The sequence below is a fragment of the Micropterus salmoides genome, unplaced genomic scaffold (genome assembly GCF_014851395.1).
Source record: "Micropterus salmoides isolate LMB-PRFRI ecotype aquatic unplaced genomic scaffold, ASM1485139v1 Ms_hic_scaffold_8, whole genome shotgun sequence".
Taxonomy (NCBI): Eukaryota; Metazoa; Chordata; class Actinopteri; order Centrarchiformes; family Centrarchidae; genus Micropterus; species Micropterus salmoides.
The window spans coordinates 13128246-13152531 of NW_024044570.1; the positions used below are offsets into that span (position 1 = coordinate 13128246).

General features: G+C 38.8%; 2 protein-coding genes across 2 annotated transcripts in view; one reads left to right on the forward strand and one right to left on the reverse strand.

Moving 5' to 3' along the window:
* LOC119893536 (A disintegrin and metalloproteinase with thrombospondin motifs 20-like) overlaps positions 1–3208 on the forward strand; it is a 94902-nt gene extending 91694 nt beyond the window's left edge. Inside the window, 1 exon segment of the mRNA XM_038705754.1 lies at positions 275–3208. Within this exon segment, the coding sequence (XP_038561682.1) occupies positions 275–364 (90 nt within the window). The 3' untranslated portion in view covers positions 365–3208.
* Positions 3209–19977: 16769 nt separating this feature from the next.
* LOC119894292 (T-cell surface antigen CD2-like) lies at positions 19978–22365 on the reverse strand. Its single transcript, XM_038706964.1, has one exon. It carries the CDS (start codon positions 22202–22204, stop codon positions 21191–21193), a length of 1014 nt encoding a protein of 337 aa, XP_038562892.1. The 5' UTR covers positions 22205–22365; the 3' UTR covers positions 19978–21190.
* Between the last annotated feature and the right edge of the window lie 1921 nt (positions 22366–24286).

The window sequence follows — 24286 nt, forward strand, 5'->3', positions numbered from 1 at the left end:
GTTCCTAAGGAATGTATGTTGTAAATGTATAGATGTCAATTTGCTGGGATGTAATTGTGCTTCATGTTGGGTCTTGACTCTTATTGTTGACTTGTCTGTGTTGAGTATTTGAAGGAGTTTGTTGCTCTGAAATGTCATCTGAATTCCCATGTTGTGTTTCTGTCTGATTCACTGAAGAGGAATCCCTAGTGACATTTATGAAGCTTTCATTCTCTGCGTAAAAAGCTGCCCTTTGCCCACTCTTTCCTCTTTCTCATTGGTCTTTGGTCTGTAGGACGGAACAAGAATCTACGGTCGCTGTGGTGGTTTCTGTGGGAAGTGCATTCCCCAAGCTCACAACGGCCTACTCCTTCAAGTCCACTGAGGGCCATGTAGAGACCAAACCTTTAAATCTATCCTGAAGACAGTAGCCCAGGAATATGCAATAATAATGATTTGTTGGACACCGTAGTCATCTGTGAGTGTGGTGGAGGAGCATTTCACAGTAATCATCCAACAGTAACATCCCCAGTTCCCAAATGGCAGCTAAAACATACATGACACTACATACGCAGTGCTACAGGGCCGCTGTCAGGTCCAAACTGCTAACTTAAGAAGAGACAGCTATATTAGCTTGCCAACAGTGTTGTAATGGCATGTCTTTGCTTTGGAACCTGAAATGCTTTTTCTCTGACCCTGTTATGCATTCTCAGCATCATACAAAGGGATACAATACTTCAAAGTACTTCAAAGCAACTACATAAACAGTAGAAAAAAATCTTCAAATTCTCATCTTTGAAACACAACGTTTTCTAATGGTGCTCTGTGAAGTGAAGGGTATTCTGAATTTTCTGGGGGGGGGGGATCCATAATTTAAAGTACTTGGAACTATTCTTGTTATATGTCACCTTCCACAGTACATATATATTTATATTTAAAGCTCCGCTTTTCTGACTGACTTGCAGTCAATGAGACTGTATAATAGTCAATATACTGTATGTATGTAATCATCAATGCAATTCTCTGGTGACAAAGAAGTGCTATAGACAGACATTGAAATAGTATGTTGAGTATGTTAATGTTTTATAGTATGGCAGCCATTAGCATGATATCAAAAAGAAGTAATAACAACACTAAAAAAGTATTATTTTTGCAACTACTAAATGAGTAAGGGAATGGTTTGATATTTATGCTTATTTCTTGTTGAGAGTCAGATGAGTAGGTCGAGTAAATATGAAGCTACCACCAGCAACTGGTTAGCTTAGCTTAGCACAAAGACTAAAAACAGGGGAAACGGCTTGCCTGGCTTTGTCTGATGGTAGCAAAATTCACCTACAAGCAGCTCTAAAGCTCCCTAATTAACATGTTGTACCCCATTTGTTTAATCTGCACAAAAAAGTATAAAACAAACAAACATGGTTTTATGGGAGCTAGGTGTGAGACTATTTTTCTGTACGGGCGCAGTAACTTCCTGGCGTCTTGACATCACTTGTGAGGCTAACAGTGGAGACTCCAGGAAATGACTGCAACATTAGTCTGGCATCTTTATCTCTGGACAGAGCCAGACTACCTGGCTGCTGGCTGACTATCATCATATTTATCATACAGACATGAAAGTGGTATCAATCTTCTCATCTGACACTACAAGAAAGTGAATAATTGTATTTCCCAAAATGTCAAACTATTCCTTTGGGGCTCAAGACTTATAGAAAGAGTAAGCTAGCAACTAACTACTGATATCCTTCCAGACCTGCCTTATGTCAGAGGTCAAATGTTAGGAGAATGTGAGGAGCCTTTAGAACAACGACACACAAGATTTTAGTTTTCATCGCTGTGTATTTCTAAAGTCTGTCTGCTCTCACCTGCTGCCAGGTATTTCACAAAACTGCTCAAACCTGCATAGATAGTACACTGACTGACGTAGAGACATAATAAACAATAGCGCTGTGAGGAAATAGCAGAAATGTTTCAATGTTTCCTAGTGTTTCAGTACAGTTTAAACGTTTTCTGCAGCTTTTTTTAAACCATGAGGATTCATTTATTTAAAAATTTTTATAGGTATTTAATTACACCACACAGACAAGTTCTCATCTGTTACACTGTGACACAGTATCAGGTGATTTCTCACCTCACACCCTCCATTGGGCCTACTGTAGGTACCTGCAACCCCTACCTCTCACAACCATCCATACTCTACTGAGATATGTGTTGTAATATATTTATGTTTGACCATATTTATTCTGTAATGACTGTAGAAATGTTCTGTGTTTTACAGTACTACTACCAATGGATAAGCCATTGTCTGATGTTTTTTGTCCTTTGTCTGCTTTGCTGAAAAAGGTATTAGCCTACTATTATTTGTAGTGTATAACCACTAACCTTAAATGAGGATCTTTTGAATGGTGCTTTTGAACTACTGGAATTACCTCTCTTGAGAAGGAAAACACTGGCTTTTGGCTCTTTAGCAAATCTAGGATCTGCTTATAATGCACGTAATGGTCCTCTCAATAATGTAGCCGAAAATCTAGCTGCAAGGTTGCCAGATCTATCAGATATGTAAGCGATAAAACACTGCATGAGGAAATCTGCCCTTGAGTAGTACTTAACTCATCATAAATTACATTGGCCATGATGCAACTATCAAGCAGCCTAACATGCTGGTACTCTTGTTAAGCTTTAACCAAAGTTAGAATATAGATGCAGCTTTTTTTTTCTTCTCAGACAACGCAGCTTCTTTTGATTTAAAGAACGGCTGAAAAATAAATATAAAAAACATCAATGAGCAGCTAGAAAATATTTGGCCATCATTCATGTTTATGATGGTCAATTGTTCTATGAGGTCTGTATCAGAAAGTTAAAGAATACTTGATGCACTATGTGCCATACATTTTGTAGAAATGTAATCCTGTTTGGGGTTTTTTGTAATAACCGTTAAGATTTGTAACTTATGATATATGTGTATTTTTAATATTCATACTTGAATTGTAAACAGTGTGCTAAATATTGAATGGGCATTGGTACTGAATAGAGAATCAGTGTGCTTGTTTGCCATGCTTTATCCAAAGAAGTTTTTAAGAATCATATGTACCTATAGTATGTATGTAGCCTGTATGAGAAATGAATGATTGATTCTGGTGCTACGATAACTAATCAAACCAATACTGTATGTCTTGCTACTATACTAACACTGTAAAGTCATAATAATAAATGGTTTTCAGCTGACTCATAAGTTGATTCATGTTTTTTTTATTTGCATAATACATTTACCAAAACATGTTATTAACATTTTTAAATCCCCAGAGGATGAATCATAATCAGAAATCAGAAATACTTTATTGATCCCTGAGGGGAAATTCTTGATTCAGACTTTGGTGATGCAATGATTTTTCCTCTTGCGCCAGCATGAGGTTGACATTTTAGTATTTTGTGAAATCTCTTAACTTCTGGCTGGATTGCATTTAAATTTGGTATAAAAACTGTTCCCCCATCAGGGTAATTTATTAACACTTTGGTGACCGACTTTTAATTTGTCCCATACTTAAGTCTCAGATCTATTGTGTTTTACACTAATTAGCGAATGTTAGCATTTAACATGCTAACTAAGATGGTAAACATTAAACCTGCTAAATAAACATCAGCGTGTTTGCATTTTCATTTTGAGCGTGTTAGCATGCTGTTGTTAGCGTTAAGCTCTAATCACCGCTTTGTCTAAGTACTCCCTTACAGAACCGCTAGTATAGCTGTAGACTTAGTCTTGTCCAAATTAAAGATCCCCTCAAGACATGTTTTAAAAATTATTTGCTTTGAATTTATAATTTGTGGCTGATATATTTTTTCATATATTTTTAATTTCCTTAAAAATTCTTAAAATGACATCTCCTCCTCTTCTCTCATTTAAAAACAAAATCCAGAATCTATGAACATGCAAATATTGTTTTTTTCAAAAATTTAACTACTTGTATACAAGATTTCTCCTACTTCACAGAAAAGACCATTCTCACTGTCTCACTGGAGGCTTCAAGTCTCCACATCACACTTGTTTATGATGCATATTGGACCACATCTGGCTTCCAAACTAGCTGTGATGTCATAAAATCATACTTGTACGTATAAGTCTTAAACTATAAGCATACTCTTAGGACAACCACCAAGAAAGTTTCTCCCTTCAACAGATGAAAAAAGTAGCCTTCTAGTGTCAAAGTCAGCATACATATTTCTGCCCAGTCAAGTTCAAACATCCAAGTTACAGAACAAAAAGGAGGGGGACATATTACACAAGAGACAAGTCTTACTCAAGTCTTTGTTATCGCCAGGTTTCTCTGCACTACAGGGAGGCCAATTGGTTAATAAAGAAGGGCAGCAGGTCAGCGCTGGCTGGGTGCTTGTGAATGCCAGATTGTGGCTTCATGTGGATTCACTTAGTGTTGCAGGTTGCATTTCCACAACAAGACTTTCTAGAGTTCAGCTTCACTTAAGAGACACATAAACAGAGCAAATATCTTTAAGTCCATTTCTCACTGAAGTGCACATGTCCTTGAGTCCTGGAAACAGCTAAAGCTGTCAACTGTCTGATGACTCATCAAATTGTTAAGTCAAATCAAAGAATAAGCTACGTTCCCTATAAGCTTTGAAAAGAGGAATTATGTCAGAAAAATGAGTCAGTAATAAAGGTGCAGGTACTTCAGCAAAAGGCAAACTGTTTATGTACAAGCCGCTTTCCTAGGGCTCATTGCACAGAGATGGCTTTGCACATTAAATGAAAACAGATACTGTGGTCCCTCAAGAACTGCTTTGATTTATTGCCAGAAGCCTGCCTTGGTTCCTAAAAGCTAATCTAAGGATTTGGAAGAGTCCTGGAGTACGACAACAACTCCCCTCAAAAGCAGTTTTCCACTGAAACCAAGCTGTGTTGAGGCTCTTTCAGACTCTCCAGGCTATGCACACGTTAGGAAAAAGCTTCCCTGGCCTGCTTGCTTTGAGCATAAACCAGACATGTTTAATGACGGAGCCACAAAAATACAAACCTGCACCGAGAATCCTCATAAAAGACGCTAATGATTGATGTTTACCATGAGGCACAGTCTGCTTTGAGGTAAAAGCATAGACTTTCTAGTGCAAGATGCAGCTGCCACCTGCTCTAAAGACCATGTATCCAGAAACCACCATTCAACTGGTTTGCACTGACACACCAAGGTGACACAGTGAATCTCTCAGGCAAATAACTGTGGCCTTACATTTTATGAAATGTTTAAGTTTAATGTGTTTTTTCAAAATTTAACTGAACTACATTCAGACATCTGTGTTTTAAAGGTACAATAAGAAGTACTTCTGAAACAAAAGTCAACCTGCCCCTTAAACAGGTATATAAGGTTAACTGATCTGCACATGTCATAACACACCATTACATTTAAGTAACATTTCTGGTTAATTATATTCTAAAATGTATCCAACTAGTCACCCAAAGGAGACATTTATTTTCTTAAACTGAGCAAACAGTGACCCCTATTGTATCAAACAAGCTCTTACATCCCCTGTCCCTGTTGGAGATGTTATGGTATGCTATCTGTGTGATTCATAAGAGCAAAACTGACAATGTGAAATGTCCACAGAAAGCTAGCATATACTTGATAAAATTACAATATACTGCAAGATTATTATTAGTATTTATTGCTGCACTTACTACTTTCACTTGTAGATCTCTTACTATATTGGTGCTTGTATGTTGTTCCTCAAATGTAAGTCGCTTTGGATAAGAGCGCCTGCCAAATTAGTAAATTTAATAATGAAGTGTAAATGTGATGAACGTTTTGAGAAATTGAGAAATTTAGAATGTCATGGAAAAGTAAATTTTTTCCTGTAATTTAAGTCAAAAGGCTAAACTGTCATATATTCTAGATTCATTATACATAAAGTGAAATATTTCAGGCCTTTTTTGTTTATATCGTGATGATTACTGCTTGCAGCGCATGGAAATCATAAATCCATATCTAAAAATATTAGAATATTAGAATAAAGAATATATAATACAGAAATGTTGGCCTTCTGAAAAGTTGAAAAGTTCTGAAAAAGGTTCATTTATACACTCAGTACTTAATCGGCGCTCCTTTTTCATGAACTACTGCATCAGTGTGGCGTGGCATGGAGGCAATCGGCCTGTGGCACTGCTGAGGTGTTAAGGAAGCCCAGGTCACTTGAGTTGACTGGCCAATCATTGCTAAGTAAGTGTGGCACTGTGGGCAGGTGCCAAGTGCTGCAGGAAAAGGAAATCAGTATCTCCATGAATCTTGTCATCAGATTGACTGGAGCCAACACAGTGGACCAACACCAGCAGATGACATTGCACCCCAAATCATCACTGACTGTGGAACCTTCACACTGGACTTCAAGCACATAGGATTCGGTGCCTCTCCACTCGTCCTCCAGACTCTGGGACTTTGATTTCCAAATTAAATGCAACATATACTTTAATCTGAAAAGAGGACTTTAGACCACTGAGCAATGGTCCAGTTCTGTTTCTCCTTAGCCCAAGGCTGCGGTCATCACTGTTGCTTGTGCACCTACCACACTTCCAGTCAACTTTCCATGAATATGCTTTGATAAAGCACTCTGCGAACAGCCAGCTCTTTGAGCAATGACCTTCTGTGGCTTACCCTTGTGGAGGGTGTCAATGAGTGTCTTCTGGTCAACTGTCAAGTCAGAAGTCTTCCCCATGACTGTGGCTGTGTGTGCTGAACCAGATGGAGAGATTAAAGGCTCTTCTCAGGAAGATATTTCTGTATTATGCATTCTTTATTCTAATATTCTAATATTTTGATATTTTTGATTTCCATGAGCTGTAATCCCTAATCATCAAGATTAAAAAAGGTCTTAAATCTTTCACTTCATGTGTAATGAATGTAGAATATATGAAACTTTCACTTTTTGACTTGAGTTACCGAAAAATAACTTTTCCATGACATTCTAATTTTCTGAGATGCACCTGTATATGGTTTTCTGTAAACATTGTAATGCATCTTTGCTGCTGGCCAGTAGATGGTAGTAGAGCCTCAGACAACCACTGGCTGGCTAACCATGGTGTTCTGTAGAGGCTCATGCAACATCAACTGTGACCAAAGACACAGGCCATTTAATGCTTGTGTTTAGGATGATAAGTGATTGGTTGAAGTGGTTTGATGATGATTGTGATTTGGGTACTAGTAATATGTGGTAGATTTTTCGCGTTTTTATACTCTGGCCTTCTCTGTATCTTCCCCACAGGGCTTTATGCTTTTTCACAGTGAAAGTTGTTGCAGTAGGATAAGGTTGTTTAAGCAAGCTCAATTCCTTGTATACCTCACACATACAAACATCTTCAACTCACTCCCACCCCTCACTAACATGCTGACACACATCCATCCATCCTATAGTGGATATAGTGAGTTTCATCCCTTGATGCACCATGTCTTCTTCAGAATCCATGAAAACCACACATGATTAAACATCTCCCATGCCAACTGGGCTATCAGTAGTTTGGGGGTGCAAGCTGTTGGCACTTTTCCTCACAGGCATAATAGACTATACTGTCAGTCTGGCTGCATGCACTTTTGAAGGAAATCATGTCAGTTTTGACTTTAACTAGCTGAGACTGAATGAGGTCATTTTTAAGTATTGTGTTACATGTCTAGAATGTCCATTTTGTAACAGCTGCATGTGATGTGTGGCAGACTGCAGCCTTAGTCCAACGCTGACCACCTATTCACTGCGCATGGCCGGGTGGTATGCAATCAGAGACAGGCATGGTCCAACTGGAGAAGGTATGAAGGGGGTGGGTGGTTGGTGTTGGGCCCCTGGGGTCTGCATGTATGTGCCAACAGCCCATATGCACATGTGTTCTAGTGAAAAATCAACTTGCATTGTTTGATCCATGAATGTGAGACTCTGGTGTGAATCACACATTAAAGCGGTGTAGCGAAGATATTCACTAAAGGATTTTCATATCTGCTCAGCAGCAATAAGGCAAGATATCTTTTCACAAGTCATATTTTGTAGCCATTTTTGAGGTTAAAGTACTACTGTTGCACGGACAGAGCTGTAATTCTCACAGTGAACAAAGGAAAACAGTCATAAAAGCCTGAAGACAGTCATTAAGGAAATGCGTACATTATGACCAGTGGCAGTATTTTTGTTGCGGAAAATACTTTCCAATTGTAAAACATTAGGCTAGATAAGCAGCCTGGAACATGTTGCTCAATGTAAGCATAGCAAGAATGAATGGGGCAAAGGCCAGACTGAGCTATAGCTGTGAGCTGCGGCCCATCTTTTGTGTGAAACTAGCAGGCAAGACACTAGACAACATAAGGGGTGTGGGGGGTTGGAGTGGGGCTAATTATTTTTAACAGCTTAACACTCCGATCAAATGAGCTTTCTGGAGATTTTTACACACTGTTGTTTCTCACGCCAGCAGGGTACATTAAACCTCTTAACAGAATGTCGCCTTTGTTCGTCTGCATTTCACACTAACAAGAGGCCTACGGGGCATATACAGTACAATCCAGTTACTCTCACACACACCCTGTCATGTGAAGACATGACATGGTGTGTACAACTGACCATACAGGCAACTGAAATCCCCCCCCAAAATCCCACATTTTCTTTCTTGTGCCTTTAGCATTATGGGGGTCTTATAATAAATAATGAGAATGCTGAAAGTGTTGCAAAACTTGTGATAAAGATGTCAGTGGTCATGAGGGAATGCTTGTCAAGGTAGCTCAAAATAGATTATGTCCATTTTCCATACCCAATTGTTTTCCTACTGCAGAAACTTCAAACACATCAAAACATCGAAAACACATCTTATTCAAAGATGGAGAAATCACCTTTGAAAAACTCAGATTGTTGTCAACAGCATGATCCTGACCTCTTGAAAAGCTACAAAATTATGACATGAGAGGCAAAACGTCTTCAGGTATCTTCAACCAAGTCCAGTTGCCCTTGATTTAACCTTTCTTGGATAACTATAGCCTGGATGACTGAGAGTCATCACAGACATCCCCAAAATAATACTTTAAATTGTTTATTACCTTGATAATAATTAATTAATTTTCTGAGAATTGCTTATAAACATGAATTTGCACTGATGCCATGCTCTAGAAGTCAGAAAATGACACATTATAATAACGTGTTATTTTCGCGTTAACGCATTAATTAATTAACGCCGACAATTTTTTTTATCGCACGTTAATGCATTTTTTTAATTATTATTATTTTGAAAGTCCGTTGCTTACTGGCTCTGAATACACAAATGCCTACAGTCAAACCATGGGTCACAGGAGAGGTGGGATGTTGATCAGCCTGCAAATAACCCTCCCAAACAAGCAGCGGAGAGAGGCTTTGGCAGGTTCTCTCAGGTGAACAGAAAGGGAGATAGCGATCCGCCTTTAATTAAGAGCCAGTCTAAGCTAAGTGGTGTAGTCTTCTGTTGAGCATGTCTTCCTGCACGGTCTCTCAGATCAACTGAACTTGGTTTATTGTCCATCCCTCCTTTCCGGTTGTCTACAGTAGGTGGAAGGTCATTTAGTGTTAATGCTCCAAAATTATGGAATTCACTGCCCCTTTCACTTTGAAATATTTCATCTGTGGCTATATTCAAGACACAGTTAAAAACATATGTATTTAACATGTACTTCGTTTAAATGTGACTTTATGTATCCTATGTGATTGTAAGTTGTGTGTTAGTGTGTAAATGTACCATGTAAAGCGACCTCGAGCTCTGGAAAGGCGCTATATAAATAAAACTTCTTCTTCTTCTTCTGTCTGGGCTACAGTCAGTGTGTGTGTCTGGGTTTCTCTTTGTATAAGTATATTTGTGTAATTGTGTGTGTGTGTGTGTGTGTGTGTGTGCGCGCGTGTGCGTGTGTGCTTCAAACACACACATACAGCTAGGCTCTTAGTGTGGCAAGAAGGGCTCTCATTCTAGTCTGTCTCATGCTGCTACTCAAACACAGACAAAGCCACTTCAATAGCCAACGAAAAGCTTTTATCACACTATATTTCCTAACAAATCTCTGAAGGAGGAACAGAGACACTGATTACCCAGGATCACAAGGTGAGGGAGGGCTCCTTAACAGTCTAGATTAAATGGACATACACACGTTTATTTAGGAGCAGGTTTTGACTTAACTGTAAGATGCTGCAATCAAGCAGCTTTGACTTTCTTCGCAAGATGAAGCAGTGTGTATGAAGCTAAGAGTAAAAATCTGCATCTATAACATTAGAGTGTTGCATCTTTTTTTTTAACACTTTTCCTAATCCAAAAACACAAGAACAAAACTGTAATCAAACTATGGTATGGTTGAAAAAACTAGAAAACTATTTTTTCTTCACCCAAGTCCAGTTGCCCTTGACCTCAACCTTTGTTGTAATCAAACTACATTGATATCTGCTCTAGTAGTTAACATTACAGTAGCATGCTACTTACAGAAGAACAAAGTGTTACTTCCTAGGCCAAGAACACACCATTACCATATAACATTATTTTGTAGGGTTCAATTTATGTTAGAAAAATCTCTGTTCAGGATTGATGCATTCATTTCAAAGTTTAGGCTCTGTCAGGCTCTTTATAGGATTTGGGAAAGGTAAGTACAGGAACTCCAGCCAGGCTCATTACCCATGGTAATATTTCCCAAACTCTGTTAATCCTCATCCTCAAGACCTCTACTCTTGTGAAAGTAAAACATATTGTTTAAAAATAAGAGCAATTCAGCATAAATCCAAGGTGTCGCAACAGTCACTGCAGGGGGCGAAGCTCATCTCTGCAGTGACTGAGTCTGAATGGCTTTAGTGTGAGGATTGCATCTTTTTATATGATTAACAGCCTTAGATGAGAAATCTTTTTAAAGAAACAGAACAAGTTTTCGATGTCAGAATCTGTAAGGAGTAAGTCAAAATGGTGGCTGCTCTGAAACATCCAATGCAACCAACATGTATTCTTAACTTTCATGTCAGAATTGTTCTGATCAATCTTTCTGCCAACAATGAACCATGTAGTCACCCTCTGCACGGATGCTTCATGCCTCATGCCTTTACCCCTTGCCATTGTTCCCATACAACACATGGACATCCCAGACAGTGTTGAATGATAATGTGTCCAGTAAGAAAGATTCATGAGCTTTTCACATGCCACGACGGCAGGAGGATTTTTGATTCAGTTTTAGCACCCCATATGGTACCGCAGCTCAACAACCTACACGACCCAGCTGCTTGTGACACATTTATTGGCACAAAGTGCAGCATCAGTGGCCACTTTGACCAGACTGTCTGTCATTTGCCATAAGGACAAGATCTGACTCAGATTAATTGGCGCAGAAGACGTGTTAGACACGTGATTAAATTTATTCTAATTAGACAGTCATGCTTGATACAGTATTTACCATTGCATACTGTTTCATGGATGAAATCTGTACTCTTTGTAAAAATCACTAATCATATGGTAGTAAATAATATCTACTTTTGTGATATAGTAATGTGTTATTTATTATGTTCTATATTTTTCAATTTCTTTGTCCTTTCTAACCACTCCTGACTACAGACAGCTAAAAATACACTGTCTTTAAAGTGCACAATGGCTTGTTATAAATGGCTCATCCTTTGTACCTATTATTATTGCTGTTTAGGACTAATAATGGCATGTGTCTCACACAGTAGCAAGTGAATCTTTTGCTTCTCATTTAGAGACAATGTAATGCCTGTCCATACTCAACTTGAATGTGTTTACTTTTGTCTTAGTAATTCACTCAACCTGTTTGTCTCCATGGTAGCAATAAATAACCTGCAAACACTTTTTTCATACAAAGCTCTAATCTATTTTGGTGATAAAGTACTTTTTCAGGTAATTTTGTTTACTGCAAAAAGCAGTGCCCTCAAAGACATTTGAAGAAACCCAGGCCACACACCATTGGGGTGTTGTGTTGATCTTTGCTAGATAGGCACATCATAGCCAAAGCAAAACCTTGTATGGTTAGCCCTCCGTCGTTCCTTTACACCTCTCTCATCTTGAACTATTGTTGCATGGCCCTTTACTGACATGCTGTTATCCCTGCATGAATCCACACACACAATAAGGCTTAAGGGATCCTTTTCTCTGAGAGGAGATAGACCCGTAGACCAAGACAAAGGCTTCAAACTATCCAAATTATCTCTTCTGGGTGTTCCTCAAAAGGTATTATAGCTATCTGGGAGAATCATCTTAAATGCTTTTACCTCACATGTCAAATCAAAAAGTCTTATTGTACAAAATGCATATCACAAGCAGTTTTTTTTTGCCAGGTTGGAATTTTGTGTTGGCACACACGCACTATATCTCCAAGAATGTTAAAGAAATGTTTGATCTTTGCATGAATGTCGAGTCTGTGCACACAAGATGCTTATTAGAGCAGGAGTTGGAATTTTTCTTCCATCTGATTTATATCAGGTGCAAGACCATATAGGTAATTTGGCTGATTTTTTTATTACAGAGCTCTGGTTGTAGTGGAAATGATAGGCCTGTTTTACAGTGGACTGGTGTTTACCCCCTTTCTTTTGTCTACAGTTGATTCCCCAGGAATGTTTGTTTAGACTCATGCTCCCCTGAATGGGTGCATGGTGGAGCATAATAGCAGCTGTTGCAGTGCTGTTAGAGAACCTTGCTGATGCGACACAATCAATAAAATTGCCCTTCTGCTTTGCTATCTGATGAGTGGTGGAGCAGGCACAAACAATTGATTCAGGGCGTATATATGTCCATTTGTTGCTAACTGTGGAAGTGGAAATGGCCCTCGTGCTCTCAGTTTCACAGTTGTTGAGATTATTAAAATAGAACAAGGCGTACACACAGCTTTATAAATCTGACAAAAAGAATGCGTATGCATATTTCTGTCTTGTGTGTGTATAGTTTGAGTTTTAGTTGTGAAAGTACAAAGAATTTTATCCATCTGGCTCCTGTTGAGGATTATTAAACAGATGAGACAACATAAACCATCTTGTAACGCATCCTTTAACCACTGCAGACATTTCTCATATCATCTATACACACTCACACAAAGTGAAGCAACAGAGATAGAACTGGAATAGTAAAACTCTAAAAGTAAGTAAAAGTAAAGACTTTGTCTGCAAACAGCCTGATTTCTGCAACACATGTTGTATAAACCCATTTTAAAGTTTTACAGTGCAAAACAAAAACCAAAACCAATGTAATCAGAAATGTCATAGAGAGAGAGAACATTATACACTTAGGAATAAATGAGAACGTTACACAACCAGGATTTAGCTAGACAATTTCAATTCAACAGCTTGGTTGCTTGCACAGATAGCTATAGGATTAGCCAACTTGGCTGTAAGATGTTTATTTTGCCCTTCTTGCCACCAAAAATCTAATGTTATTTGCTACACTTCTCATCTGAGGTGATTCACATCCTGATATGCAGAAAATATTGTTTATCAATGTATTTGAATCTTTCCACAAATACACTGACAGGTGAAAAGCCACATTAATGTGTATTCCATCCAAAATTGTACAAAACTAAATAAAAAAATGTAATTTTGAAAAGGTTGATGTATTGATAAAAGCAAAATACAACAAAGTGCAATTAAACCAGATTTAGCTCCACCGAGGAGACAAAAATAGCAGCAGATGAAAACATTAGATGTGTGGACTGTAACTTTTTTCAAATTAATACATGAAACAAATATAATGCCATATTTCCATCATGTTTTCTACTGTTTTGTGGTTTGACTGGCAATCTACTAATTACATAATCTTGTTGCGTTCTCTTTTTCCGATTGGAAAATTAGTGCCACCGTCATCTCCAGAAAGGCTCGCTTTTTGTAAACTTGCTTATCCCTTAGAGGGCCGTGGGGGACTGGGACCAATCCCAGCTGACACTGGGCCCCCCAAAATTAATGCTACACAAAAGAAATGAAAGGGAATAGACTTTTGTTAAGTTTGGTCAAACTTAACAAAAGGGAGGGAAGCCACCTAGGCCAACCACAAAACAGGCCATCGGACCTGGGTGCTCCCCCTAACCTAAAATTACAAATTAAACCTAACAGAAATAAATATGTGAAAACAGGACTACAGGGCCCATCAACCCAAACAAAAAATGCTGAAAAGAAAACTACCTGGTCACTTGGAGGAGATAACTGCCCTGCCTTTTCGTATAGGTTTTTCCCCAGTCGGGCCAGAAAACAGCGTATACACACAATAGTTCTCAGAAAAAGGTGCACATTATTACCAGAAGGGGGAACATGTACCTGTTTATCTCTGTGTCCTGAACTTCTAATATTTGCATAAATTGATGGAAACCCACATTCACATTCCTATATTGTCTTTTCTCTGTTTTTTTTTTTTTGACAATTTAGTTAAAATTTGAACTACATTTGGATGGAAACCTAGCTCCTGGGGGATGAAGTCTGTGCTACCACACTACAGCTCCTACTGGTTGGATTGGATGCCTGCAATGAGAATGGTGGGGTGGAGTGGGATCTGGGTGATACTGCATGAACCTCCTGAATTTACAATGTCTGCATGAAGCTCCTTAGTAGCAGGTGAAAGAACGCTACTATTTCTATAACCTTCCCGGGGGAGTTTGAGGTTTTCAAAAAAGTGTGTTGTCATGAATATTCTCAGTGGATCTACACAGTATCTTCAAATTATATATATATATATATATACACAAGTGTTATTTTTACTACACAATACATTACATTACAGTAGTTCTTTGCTCCACTGATGTTCTGTATCATGTCTGTAGACCTTGGTGCTGTCACATTCCTTCACTGGCCACAAATGGCAGCAGTGCTCCTGTCTCAGTCTGTGTTTGACAAAGGGCTGTTGTTTTCCTGAACTTTTCTCTTTTCACACGCCAGCCTCTTTGGCTCAGAGCAGCTGCTGAGGCATTAGAAAGAAATTATGGGAATATTTGTTCTACTCACTGTCAATATGGTCTGAACATTGATTCTATCCAGCTCTTCTTCCTGTATGACCCTTGTGTAATTTCCTGGACACATGATATGGTACCAAAGTCATTTATACATGCATTCCAAACCACTGCACATGCAATATTTGAGATTCAACCGGCAACTCTCATTAGGCTTCTGCAAAGTTAGTTTTAAGGTGATAATTGGCTACCACTGTTGGGGTAGTTACTCAAAAAAGGTAATGGATTACACACAACTAGTTACTTTTCTGTAAAGTAATGCCTTACTTTACTAGATTACTCACTGCAGAAAGTAATTAGTTATACTACTAGTTACATTGCTTTTGGATTACTGCATAACATCACCTGCGATGTGCAATATCTGCCAAATAACAATTTAAAGTTATACCTCATATTTGCCCAGATCAACACAAATCCTTATTATAATGAGGACATACACATGATCTCTCTTTTATGCTATTTAATAGGGTACTACAAAGCTGACAACAAAGTTGTAAACATTAGCCCAACATTTGTCAAGAGAAGAACAAGGCTACAATACAACACTATAATGCTCAAAACTTTAATTGGACATTTCATTGGAAACATAAATTTTTTAAATAATGAATTTCATTGCAATAAAACACAACTTAAAATAGGCCGCCCTCCAACCATTTAGTGCAAATATTAATTGGTAAATAAGACACTGCCCCTCATGACAATATCAGATGATGGTGAGAGGGGAAAAACATAGCATATGAAATGTAATTTAAAATGTGCATTTAACAGACCAAACCCACACAATAAACTTACTGTAGCTCACTTGCCAAACAATGGTTTTAAAGTGCATTTTTCCCTCTTAGGCCTACTGGAAAATCAAAGAAGGTGTTATAATTCATGGGCAGGAGTGTCTCAGATAGTTTGTCAGACAACCTGTTCCTCCTCAGAGTCAGCACAAGACTGCCCAGGCTAAAGAGCCTCGCCACAGGTGCACTAGAGGGTATCGCTGTCCTTTCGCAAAACTAATATGAAGTAATGAGAGTAAATCCACCCCTCAAAAGACATCTTTGCCATTTCTGCGTCATCATAAACTGGCGCTAAAGTCAAAAGTGAAGTTTTACGCAAACAAACAAAAGGGACGTCTGATTTATTTTTCTCGCCTCCTGTTATGCAAATAGTTGACGAACAAGTACAAAGTAATGCAATGATTTTGTTATTAGTAACTGTAATGGGAAGTTATCTGAATTTATCAACAGCAATGTATTACATTACTGCGTTACAGACAAAAGTAATTTGATTACAGTAATGCGTTAACCCCAACACTGTTATATGTTATACTGTATATACTGTTATACTACACAGACCCATATAGCTAGATATGCGAGTTTTCTCCTCCATCACCTCAGTAAACCCATAAACTTTTTTCACATTATCATTTTGATGGTACACTGATTTAGGGAGAATATTGTCATTGACACTCTGGGCCTGCGGCGCCTCCTATGGCTCAATGTAACATTAAAATGCCTGCGCAGGAAATCTATAGCAAGAACGGCGTAATGCTTCACAGCACAACCTCAAAAAAACTCTTTAGCAAGCAAGCTATAAGAAGAATCTGCAATGCAAGTTCTTTGGAAGAAGCTAGTTCAGTGTTCTCAGTATGGATCTCATGGCAGAGGCTTAGAGAGGCAAGAGGTTTAGCTATTAATCTTGAATTGAAGTTAGCAAACTTATTATACTCGGACATTGGTAAAGTTACTGTGCTCTTGCGTCGGTTGCTGTCTAGCTTTGTTGGCCACCCATGTTTCAAGCAACATTAAGCTGTTGTTGGTGAAGAGCGGAGTCATTGTGTTGCCAGAGCTGGCAAGCAGGCAACATAGCCAGGCTCAGCAGCGTAAATGGACATTATGTTAGCTAATGGCTGAGGTGAAGAGACTTAAGAGGATGTTGACGGAGTAAGAAAATGACCAAGCAAGTTGGCGACAGCTTTGTGAAATAAAAGGTGACAAGACCGACACAGAGCTGGAATTCTTTCTGTTGAACTAGTAAGTAATATTAATATTGATATGTCTTGTTTTGTCGCACTTGCTTGATGTTTGGCTGTGTTAGCAAAATTATCAACTTGCTAGTTTTTGATGATAAGTAATGTAATCATGACAAATATGTTCAGCAGTCCTTTTTTGGTGAATTACATTCAGAAATTGTAGGGGCGCAAAATCACACAAAAAACACAATGTTGCTTTAATGAACTGTTGCTTTAGAAGTGCGGGCAATAGCAGGGACTTAGCAAAATACAAGAACATGTGCTTTCTGCAACTTGAATTCATCCGTGAAGAAAATTATAAAATTGTTACGCTATAGATCAGAGACATGTTGGAAGCCTATTTGTCACGGGATTTCATGGAATCAGCCTCTGCAGGAGTCTGTTTTATCATGTCAGTGTAGACAATGATGGAGTAGTACGCAAGGGTGCAAGAAACAGACTGAGAAGCTGTGCTGCTAGGGAAATCGGGCAAAAAAATGAATCCTTTCATAAACAGATTCAACAAGCTATCCTTGTATAAGCATGATAAAGAAGCACACACAACAGTCAAACTTTCCTAAGACAAGATGTGTTGTCATACAAGCCTTACTTGGTTTTCACTTCAATTAATCTGATATGTCGGGTGACCTCCATTCCCAGATACTACACGGAGCAACTTTTAGAGCAATGGTGCTGGGCAATGTTGCCGTCAATGGTAATGAGTAAAGATTACTACTGTAATCCCCTTCCCCCATCACTCCGCCACCCTCCCTGTACCACCGCTATCTGTTCAAAACATAGTCGGACTTGCCACCAGCAAGATTGCCCAACAACATTGCTCGAAAAGTTGCTTTCCTCTTGTGTTTGTGTTCATTTCCTGTCTCTGTTTTCTTGTTCTCTGTGTTGTTTTTTCCTTGTGTCATTTATTCATTTATCCTGTGTTCCTGTTTTACTTTGTTACTATCCACCCCTCTTGTTTCTGACCTCTTCACTTCCTCCCATGGTGTTCTTCCCGCCTGTGCAATTGTATGGTACACCCTTATTGTGTCCAACTGTGCCTTGTTATCACTTCCCTCCTTGCATGTTTATGTGAGTGTCTTCCTATTGTCTGTTGTCAGGTAGTCTTCGTATTCTGTTGAGCATCCCTGTCTGTCTCCAGTGCTTGTGTTTTTTCATTTTGCATGAGTTTTTGCCTGTTTGAATTTGTCTTTGGTTTTCTAGACTTTGGATTAGGCTTGCTGCCTGCACCTGCTTGGATTGGTTTACCTTGTTTTGAACTTTTTATCTGTTTTTGGACTCTTGCCTTATGAACACTTATTGTTATTTCTTAATAAACACTATAAACTGTATCTGCTCCACCTGGTGTCCTGTGTTTGGGTCCAAACCCCTTGTTTTTTCTCTGTCTGGGCTTGGCTACTGTGACACTTAAATGATTCACAAATCGCAAGTTCAACCGAAATGAGATCTGCTGCTTATTGTGGCTGAATTTGTGGTCAGACAAAAAGTCAAATTTCCCTTCAAAGATACAATCTATTAACAAGTCAGATTAGAGTCCGTTAGATGTTAGAAAGCTTGTTTGCACTGAGCACTGCTTTGGCCTCAGACATCAGCTAAATCTCGATGAGGTCTGGAAAGTATTCTGCCGCCATTAAAAATCAGTGCACCCTTATTCCTCAGCAAATTTGTGAAATTGATTTAGTGTGTTGCAGACAACCACAGACTGTACAGACCCAGTCCACAAATTGCATGTGTGGTGGTGGAAAAGAAGTGTGAGGTGTATAGAAAATAGGACTGATGTGTTGACAGATACTGTGAATTTGGTTTTAATGGGACATTTGAAAGGGATTTAACACTGTTTTAATACAGTGTTATGATTTGTTCAACAAGACCACGACCTAAGCGTTCTACTCATTTTCCACATTGAATGACGTTTAAAGGCTGTTACTTTAAACAACATGGTATTCAAAGTCATTATATGTCTGTTTAAGTCATGAGTAATGTTGCTTTCACAATACATTGGGAACCATTGGAGGATTGTGACTTTAGCTAACTCCTTGCTTTGTATGCCTTTTGTTTCAGAAAAACGACTGAGGTCAAAGACTGCTAAATTGGCTTAAGAATGCTTATGGGTCATAATCATCTCTGTATTTTCAGTCAAATCTGATGAAAAAAGGCCACTGCGTTGGCTGACCTCTGATTTTCTGATTTGGTTTGTACTTTCCCCAGACTTGGCAGCCTGGGACAACGAGAGAACTGTAATAAGAATTATCTGACACAAGTATAAATACTTTCCATGGGTAATTGACCCTTTTCCTGGACACACACATACTCCAAGATCAAACGGGTATATCCTTGAGACTCCAAGAACCACTGATTAAACACATTTCAAAAGTATTTCCCTTCCATTGCAAGGGCAGATCTAGCTAAGGCATATGAGATGTGTTTCATTAAGTTGTATCATGAAATATAGTCTTTGTAGACTTTGTATGCGGACTGTATGTGAGAATACAGTATGTCTATGTATGTGCATGTATTTCATTGTCTGTCTCTGTATATACACACATTTTTAGGTGGTGAGGGGAAGTGACGCGGTGTGTTGCCAGCCAAGTCTCAGTGAATCTCAAGAAAGACAAATGGCATTGTTCCAGGAGCAGATACCAGCTTTACTGCTAAATCCCTGCCGGCTGGACTGAAATTTCAGCAATGTAAAAAGAGCAGGAGTGGAGCGGGGGCTGACAAAAGATGACATTGGCTTGTAAGTTTTAGGCGATGATGCTTTAGGGGATTCCATTATGTGGCTGTCACACAGCATTAGGCGAGACAGCAAACACTTTCATGTGTGGATTACCATTTACCCATTGGAGATAATAGATATTTGCCTTAGCTAATCCATTCCTCTATTGATTTTTCCCCTTTAATAACTTCTTGCAAGCAAGCAAATTTTAATAAGTGCAAGAATGCTGACATGTAAGAAGCTGGAACAAAGAGCTGAAAGAGACACAGATAAGCTGCTTAATGTAGTTTTCCTTACAAATATGTGATATAAGATCATTTTTGACAACTGTATTTATTTCAAGCACTATATGTAAGTGTTATCACAGTGTGATAACTGTATATCACAGAAAAGTCATGCAAATTTCAGTGGAGCTTCAGTGTCTCAAACAGAAGAGGTCAAAAGAAGTTAAGAAGTGTTATATATTTTTTCCATTATGTTTTTGTTATACAATAACACCATACCAACGAATATTTACAAAAACAAACTTATAGGATAAGTCAGACAGTATTCTATATTTTCCTAATTTTCATTATTTTTGCCATGGAAATATGAAAAACAACAATGAATCAATACAGTCTGTGTATCCAAAGTCTGATATAACTTATTTCTCTGTGACGTAGAGCTACATTGTTGTCCTCAAACTATTAAAAACATACCAGTGAGTCACACTGTTGAACTGGGTGACATGTTCATTACCATGAGTAATGCCATTGTAGTTTACTTTGAGTCGATCTTACACACACCGTCCTAGTGCTAGAGCACCAAATGTGTATTGAGCCTCCACTGGTATTAGTCCCACTACAGAATTTACTCAATTTAGAAGTGTTGGCCAAAAACTACAGTGCCCAGCTGTCTTGTAAAATTAAGCTTTTTTTATTAATTAAAATATATATTTTATGTTAAGGAAGTTGGAAAGTACTGAAAGTAATGCTTTGTTGGTTTTGGCCATTTAATGCGATTTGCTGACATGATCAAAAATATAGAATATCATCAACCTTACCCTTTAAACCCTTATATCAACTATTTTACATGAAAATTGCTTTTGTTGTGTAGGAATTGCTGTATTTTTAATACATCGTCTCTGCAGTTAAATAATTCAGAATAAGAAAAATAAGAAAATAAGACCATCAGTATTATGAACAAATTAGAACAATACATTTAAATTCATCCAGGACAGGTATTGTTTTATCATCATATGTACCAGTGATCAGAGCAACACCTCCTTCATACTTCCCACCAAATCTTAACCCCCAGCACTGTAACTGCTATATTTTAAAACATTAACAACAAAATTACATTGATCAGATGGTTCCTTTGTCAATTTTCTGCATATGTATAGGTGTACACGAAACTGTTGAAGTGATAAAGCATTTGTACATTTGACAAAAATAAGACATTTTCTTCATTTTGGTTTAGTTGTATGTTATCAAGCAAAAGACATGTTTTTTGTCTTAGTTTCTGGGATGTTAATTGAGGGAGACATATTCAGATGTTTAGTGTCTGGGGGCTCTTCGTCCTCGGCTTTGGCACCGGTGACGGTTGTAGTCTTTCAGCAGCTGTGGATAACTGGGGAGGCCTGTTTTCAGTCTGAGCTTCAGGCTGAGAAACATTCTCATAACAGGCTCTGGGCGAAGGCTCGGGGCTCAGGGGTGGAGAGTCCTCATTCGGGTGCATAGTCTCATAGTCGGGGCTGATGGAGTCAGGCTCGAGTTTGCTTACAGAAAGCATCCTGAGTCCCACTTTATCCCTGGATCTCATTTGGGTTTTATTGCATCTGTGGCAGCAACATAATATGATGATAATAATGAGCAAAAGCAGAAGCAGACCTGCTCCTCCTGCTAGCACTGCCACAACAGTTTTGGATGTAAAACATAGCAAAGATGGTGATGGACTTTCACAGGTTGGACGAACACTGTCACTCTTCTCCTTGCTGACTTTGTTTGTTACACTACATGTAAAGCTTTTCTCCCCTTTCAGCTGTGCCAATGATATGCTCAGTGTTTGTCTTGTTTCGCTTGTTAAAGTCTTTTCATCGAGTGTCCATGAGAACAGCAAACCCTGAGGTTTAGCTACATTGCAATTTAGATTTACAGCACTAGACTTGACGTCACAGTGATAAGTGAGTTGAGGTTTTGATACCTTGTCCATCATACAGAGATGACCAGTCCAGGTTTCAGCCATTGTTCGATTGGGATGCAGCACATCTACCTGGTAAGTCCCCACACTGGAGGGTTGTATGTTCTTCAGAATAAGAGATCCAGTATGAGTGATGTCCTCTGGCTTTCCAACAGGCACTCGGCCTTGGTCTTTATAGAATATGATTGTTCTATTATGAGTCCATTTCAGCAGATGTAAGTTTGTCAGTCCCTTAAAGACAAAAGGCAGAGTCAGTCTCTGCCCAAGAGCCGCATAGATTTCACAGGTGTCCTTGTTTGCTGCTGAGAGGTTGATGACTCCTGACAGAATGATAACACCAAGTGTGGCAGCAAAACTTGCCATATCGTAGAAGGGTAGACCAAGGTGTCCCTATAATAATCACTTTTTTCGTCTAATATGTTGAATTTCAAGCTCTGATCAAGAAGCAGTACTGTCAAGAATATAACTGGTCTCCAAAGAGAAGTGAATCTTCAGTAGGAAGGAAAATCTATTAGTCAAGAGTCTACTCTCAGTTCTCTGAAGACAACAAAAAGAACAAACATGTTGCAACTAACCTCTTTCACGTTGACGCTCACAGTATGACTTGTGTTGAAATTCTCTACAGTAACTCCAAACGTGATCTGATGGCAAAACAAATGTGGTCAAAGCATTACTGAATGAACCACTGAATCCAAATTAAACTTGTGTACCACCTTCTTCTTTTTAAAAAAAAATAAATCATGTGATAATGAAATCAGTAGGGGTGACCCTGAATAGTCGCAGAGCCTTTATGAAATGAAGATCATGCCATTTTGGCTATATGGGATGCTCAACGTCTAATTTGACATAGAACTACCATTTTTCTCCCAATAAGTTAATATACAGTCTGATATAAATATCATCAAATATTGGTGCTGTAAATAAACATGTTTTTGAATAAATCCAAAATTGTAACCCTAACCCTTAAGGTAGGGGGGGTCAGTGCGCATATGTGGGTGTAGCGCGCACTTTTGGACTAGAGGAAGAGAGATAGAGCACCAGATGCGCCGGTGTTGTGCTGAGTTGTGCATGAACTTTGTGGGATGTTTGAATCATTTATCATCATTGATAAACCGCACAAAGAATATTATATCGTTTTTAAACAGTAGCCCCCCCCACACACACACGCACACACCAAACCACATAATTTGTGTTTTTATTAATGTTAACAATTAATTAACATAATTAAAGCCTAGGTTTATTATATTTGGAAATGTAACATATAGATATTCAGTTTCTGGTTTGTTCATTTTAGAGTTATTTGGGGGATATTTTATGCTGAAAATCTATTTAAAAAATGCACTGATGTAGGTTACATGTCATTTATTTATTTATTTAAATCATACCTACTATACATACAATGAGGAAAAAGAAGGAGTTGGGTTAGGGTTAGTCTAAAGTCAGAGTGATGTCCAAAAAAAGGATATAGAGCAAGGGAGTTAAAAGATAGTCAGAGGCAAGGCACTGGCTATCAATCAAACCTCTGCCTGCTGGTCTAACTGTTGCAGAGTTGCAGACCCATCCCATTGCAGATGTCCATCTGTTGACCATACTGTGTAAGTCAGCTGCCGAGGGCTAATACCCCCAACCCACTGATACTTAAACTTGACATGCTATTGTATGTACTATTAACACTAATTTATAAGACATGTCATTAAAGGAAAACTACATCTAAATTCTGCTAGAACTCTGCCTCACAGCATATTTTAAAGATGCAACAGAGGAGTGAGAGAACAATGACTGTAGGAGGTGTGGGTTCGTGGCTACATAGTGTGTGATGTGGGAGGCCAGGGGACACAGGGGCACTGTGTTAACCAGCCATAAGCAGCTACTGTCACGCTGTGTTTCTGTGCTAGAGAGTCTGCTGGAGCTTTTGCAGTCACTAGAAGCATGATCCTTTGAGAGAGTTACTGATGTCTATGAAGATTCTCAGTCATCCAGGTCATAGTTATCCAACGAAGGTTAAAATCAAGGGCAACTGGACTTGAAGATTGGAAGAAGGTTGAAGATACTGGAAGACGTTTGTCCCTCATCCAAAGGACTTCTTCAGTTCTGACTGACTGGCAGGGAAACTCAGCTATTTAACCTCAGTGGGGTCGTTATCCCGGGTCATCGATACCGCTGGTTCGTTAGTGTTCCTTGTTGCTGTGACGACAGTCGTTACAGTCGTTAAGACTACCTGTGGCCAAGACTGAACGACCATCGTTGGTATCTTCACCTGAGGTCAATAGGTTACGTTTGTTGAGTTTCCTGGGAAGTGATGAAAGGACAGCATTGTAAGTGGGGGATAAGTGGTGGCGTAGACCCCCTCCCCTGTTCAATGACGGCTTCTCAACCCTGGTGTAGATGGCTTCCTTGACACCTCTTTCAAACCATCCATCTTCTCTGTCTAAAATGTGCACCTGG

Coding starts and splice junctions, on each gene's coding strand:
- LOC119894292 (XM_038706964.1), bottom strand. CDS start 22,204: ATGGCAAGTTTTGCTGCCACACTTGGTGTTATCATTCTGTCAGGAGTC.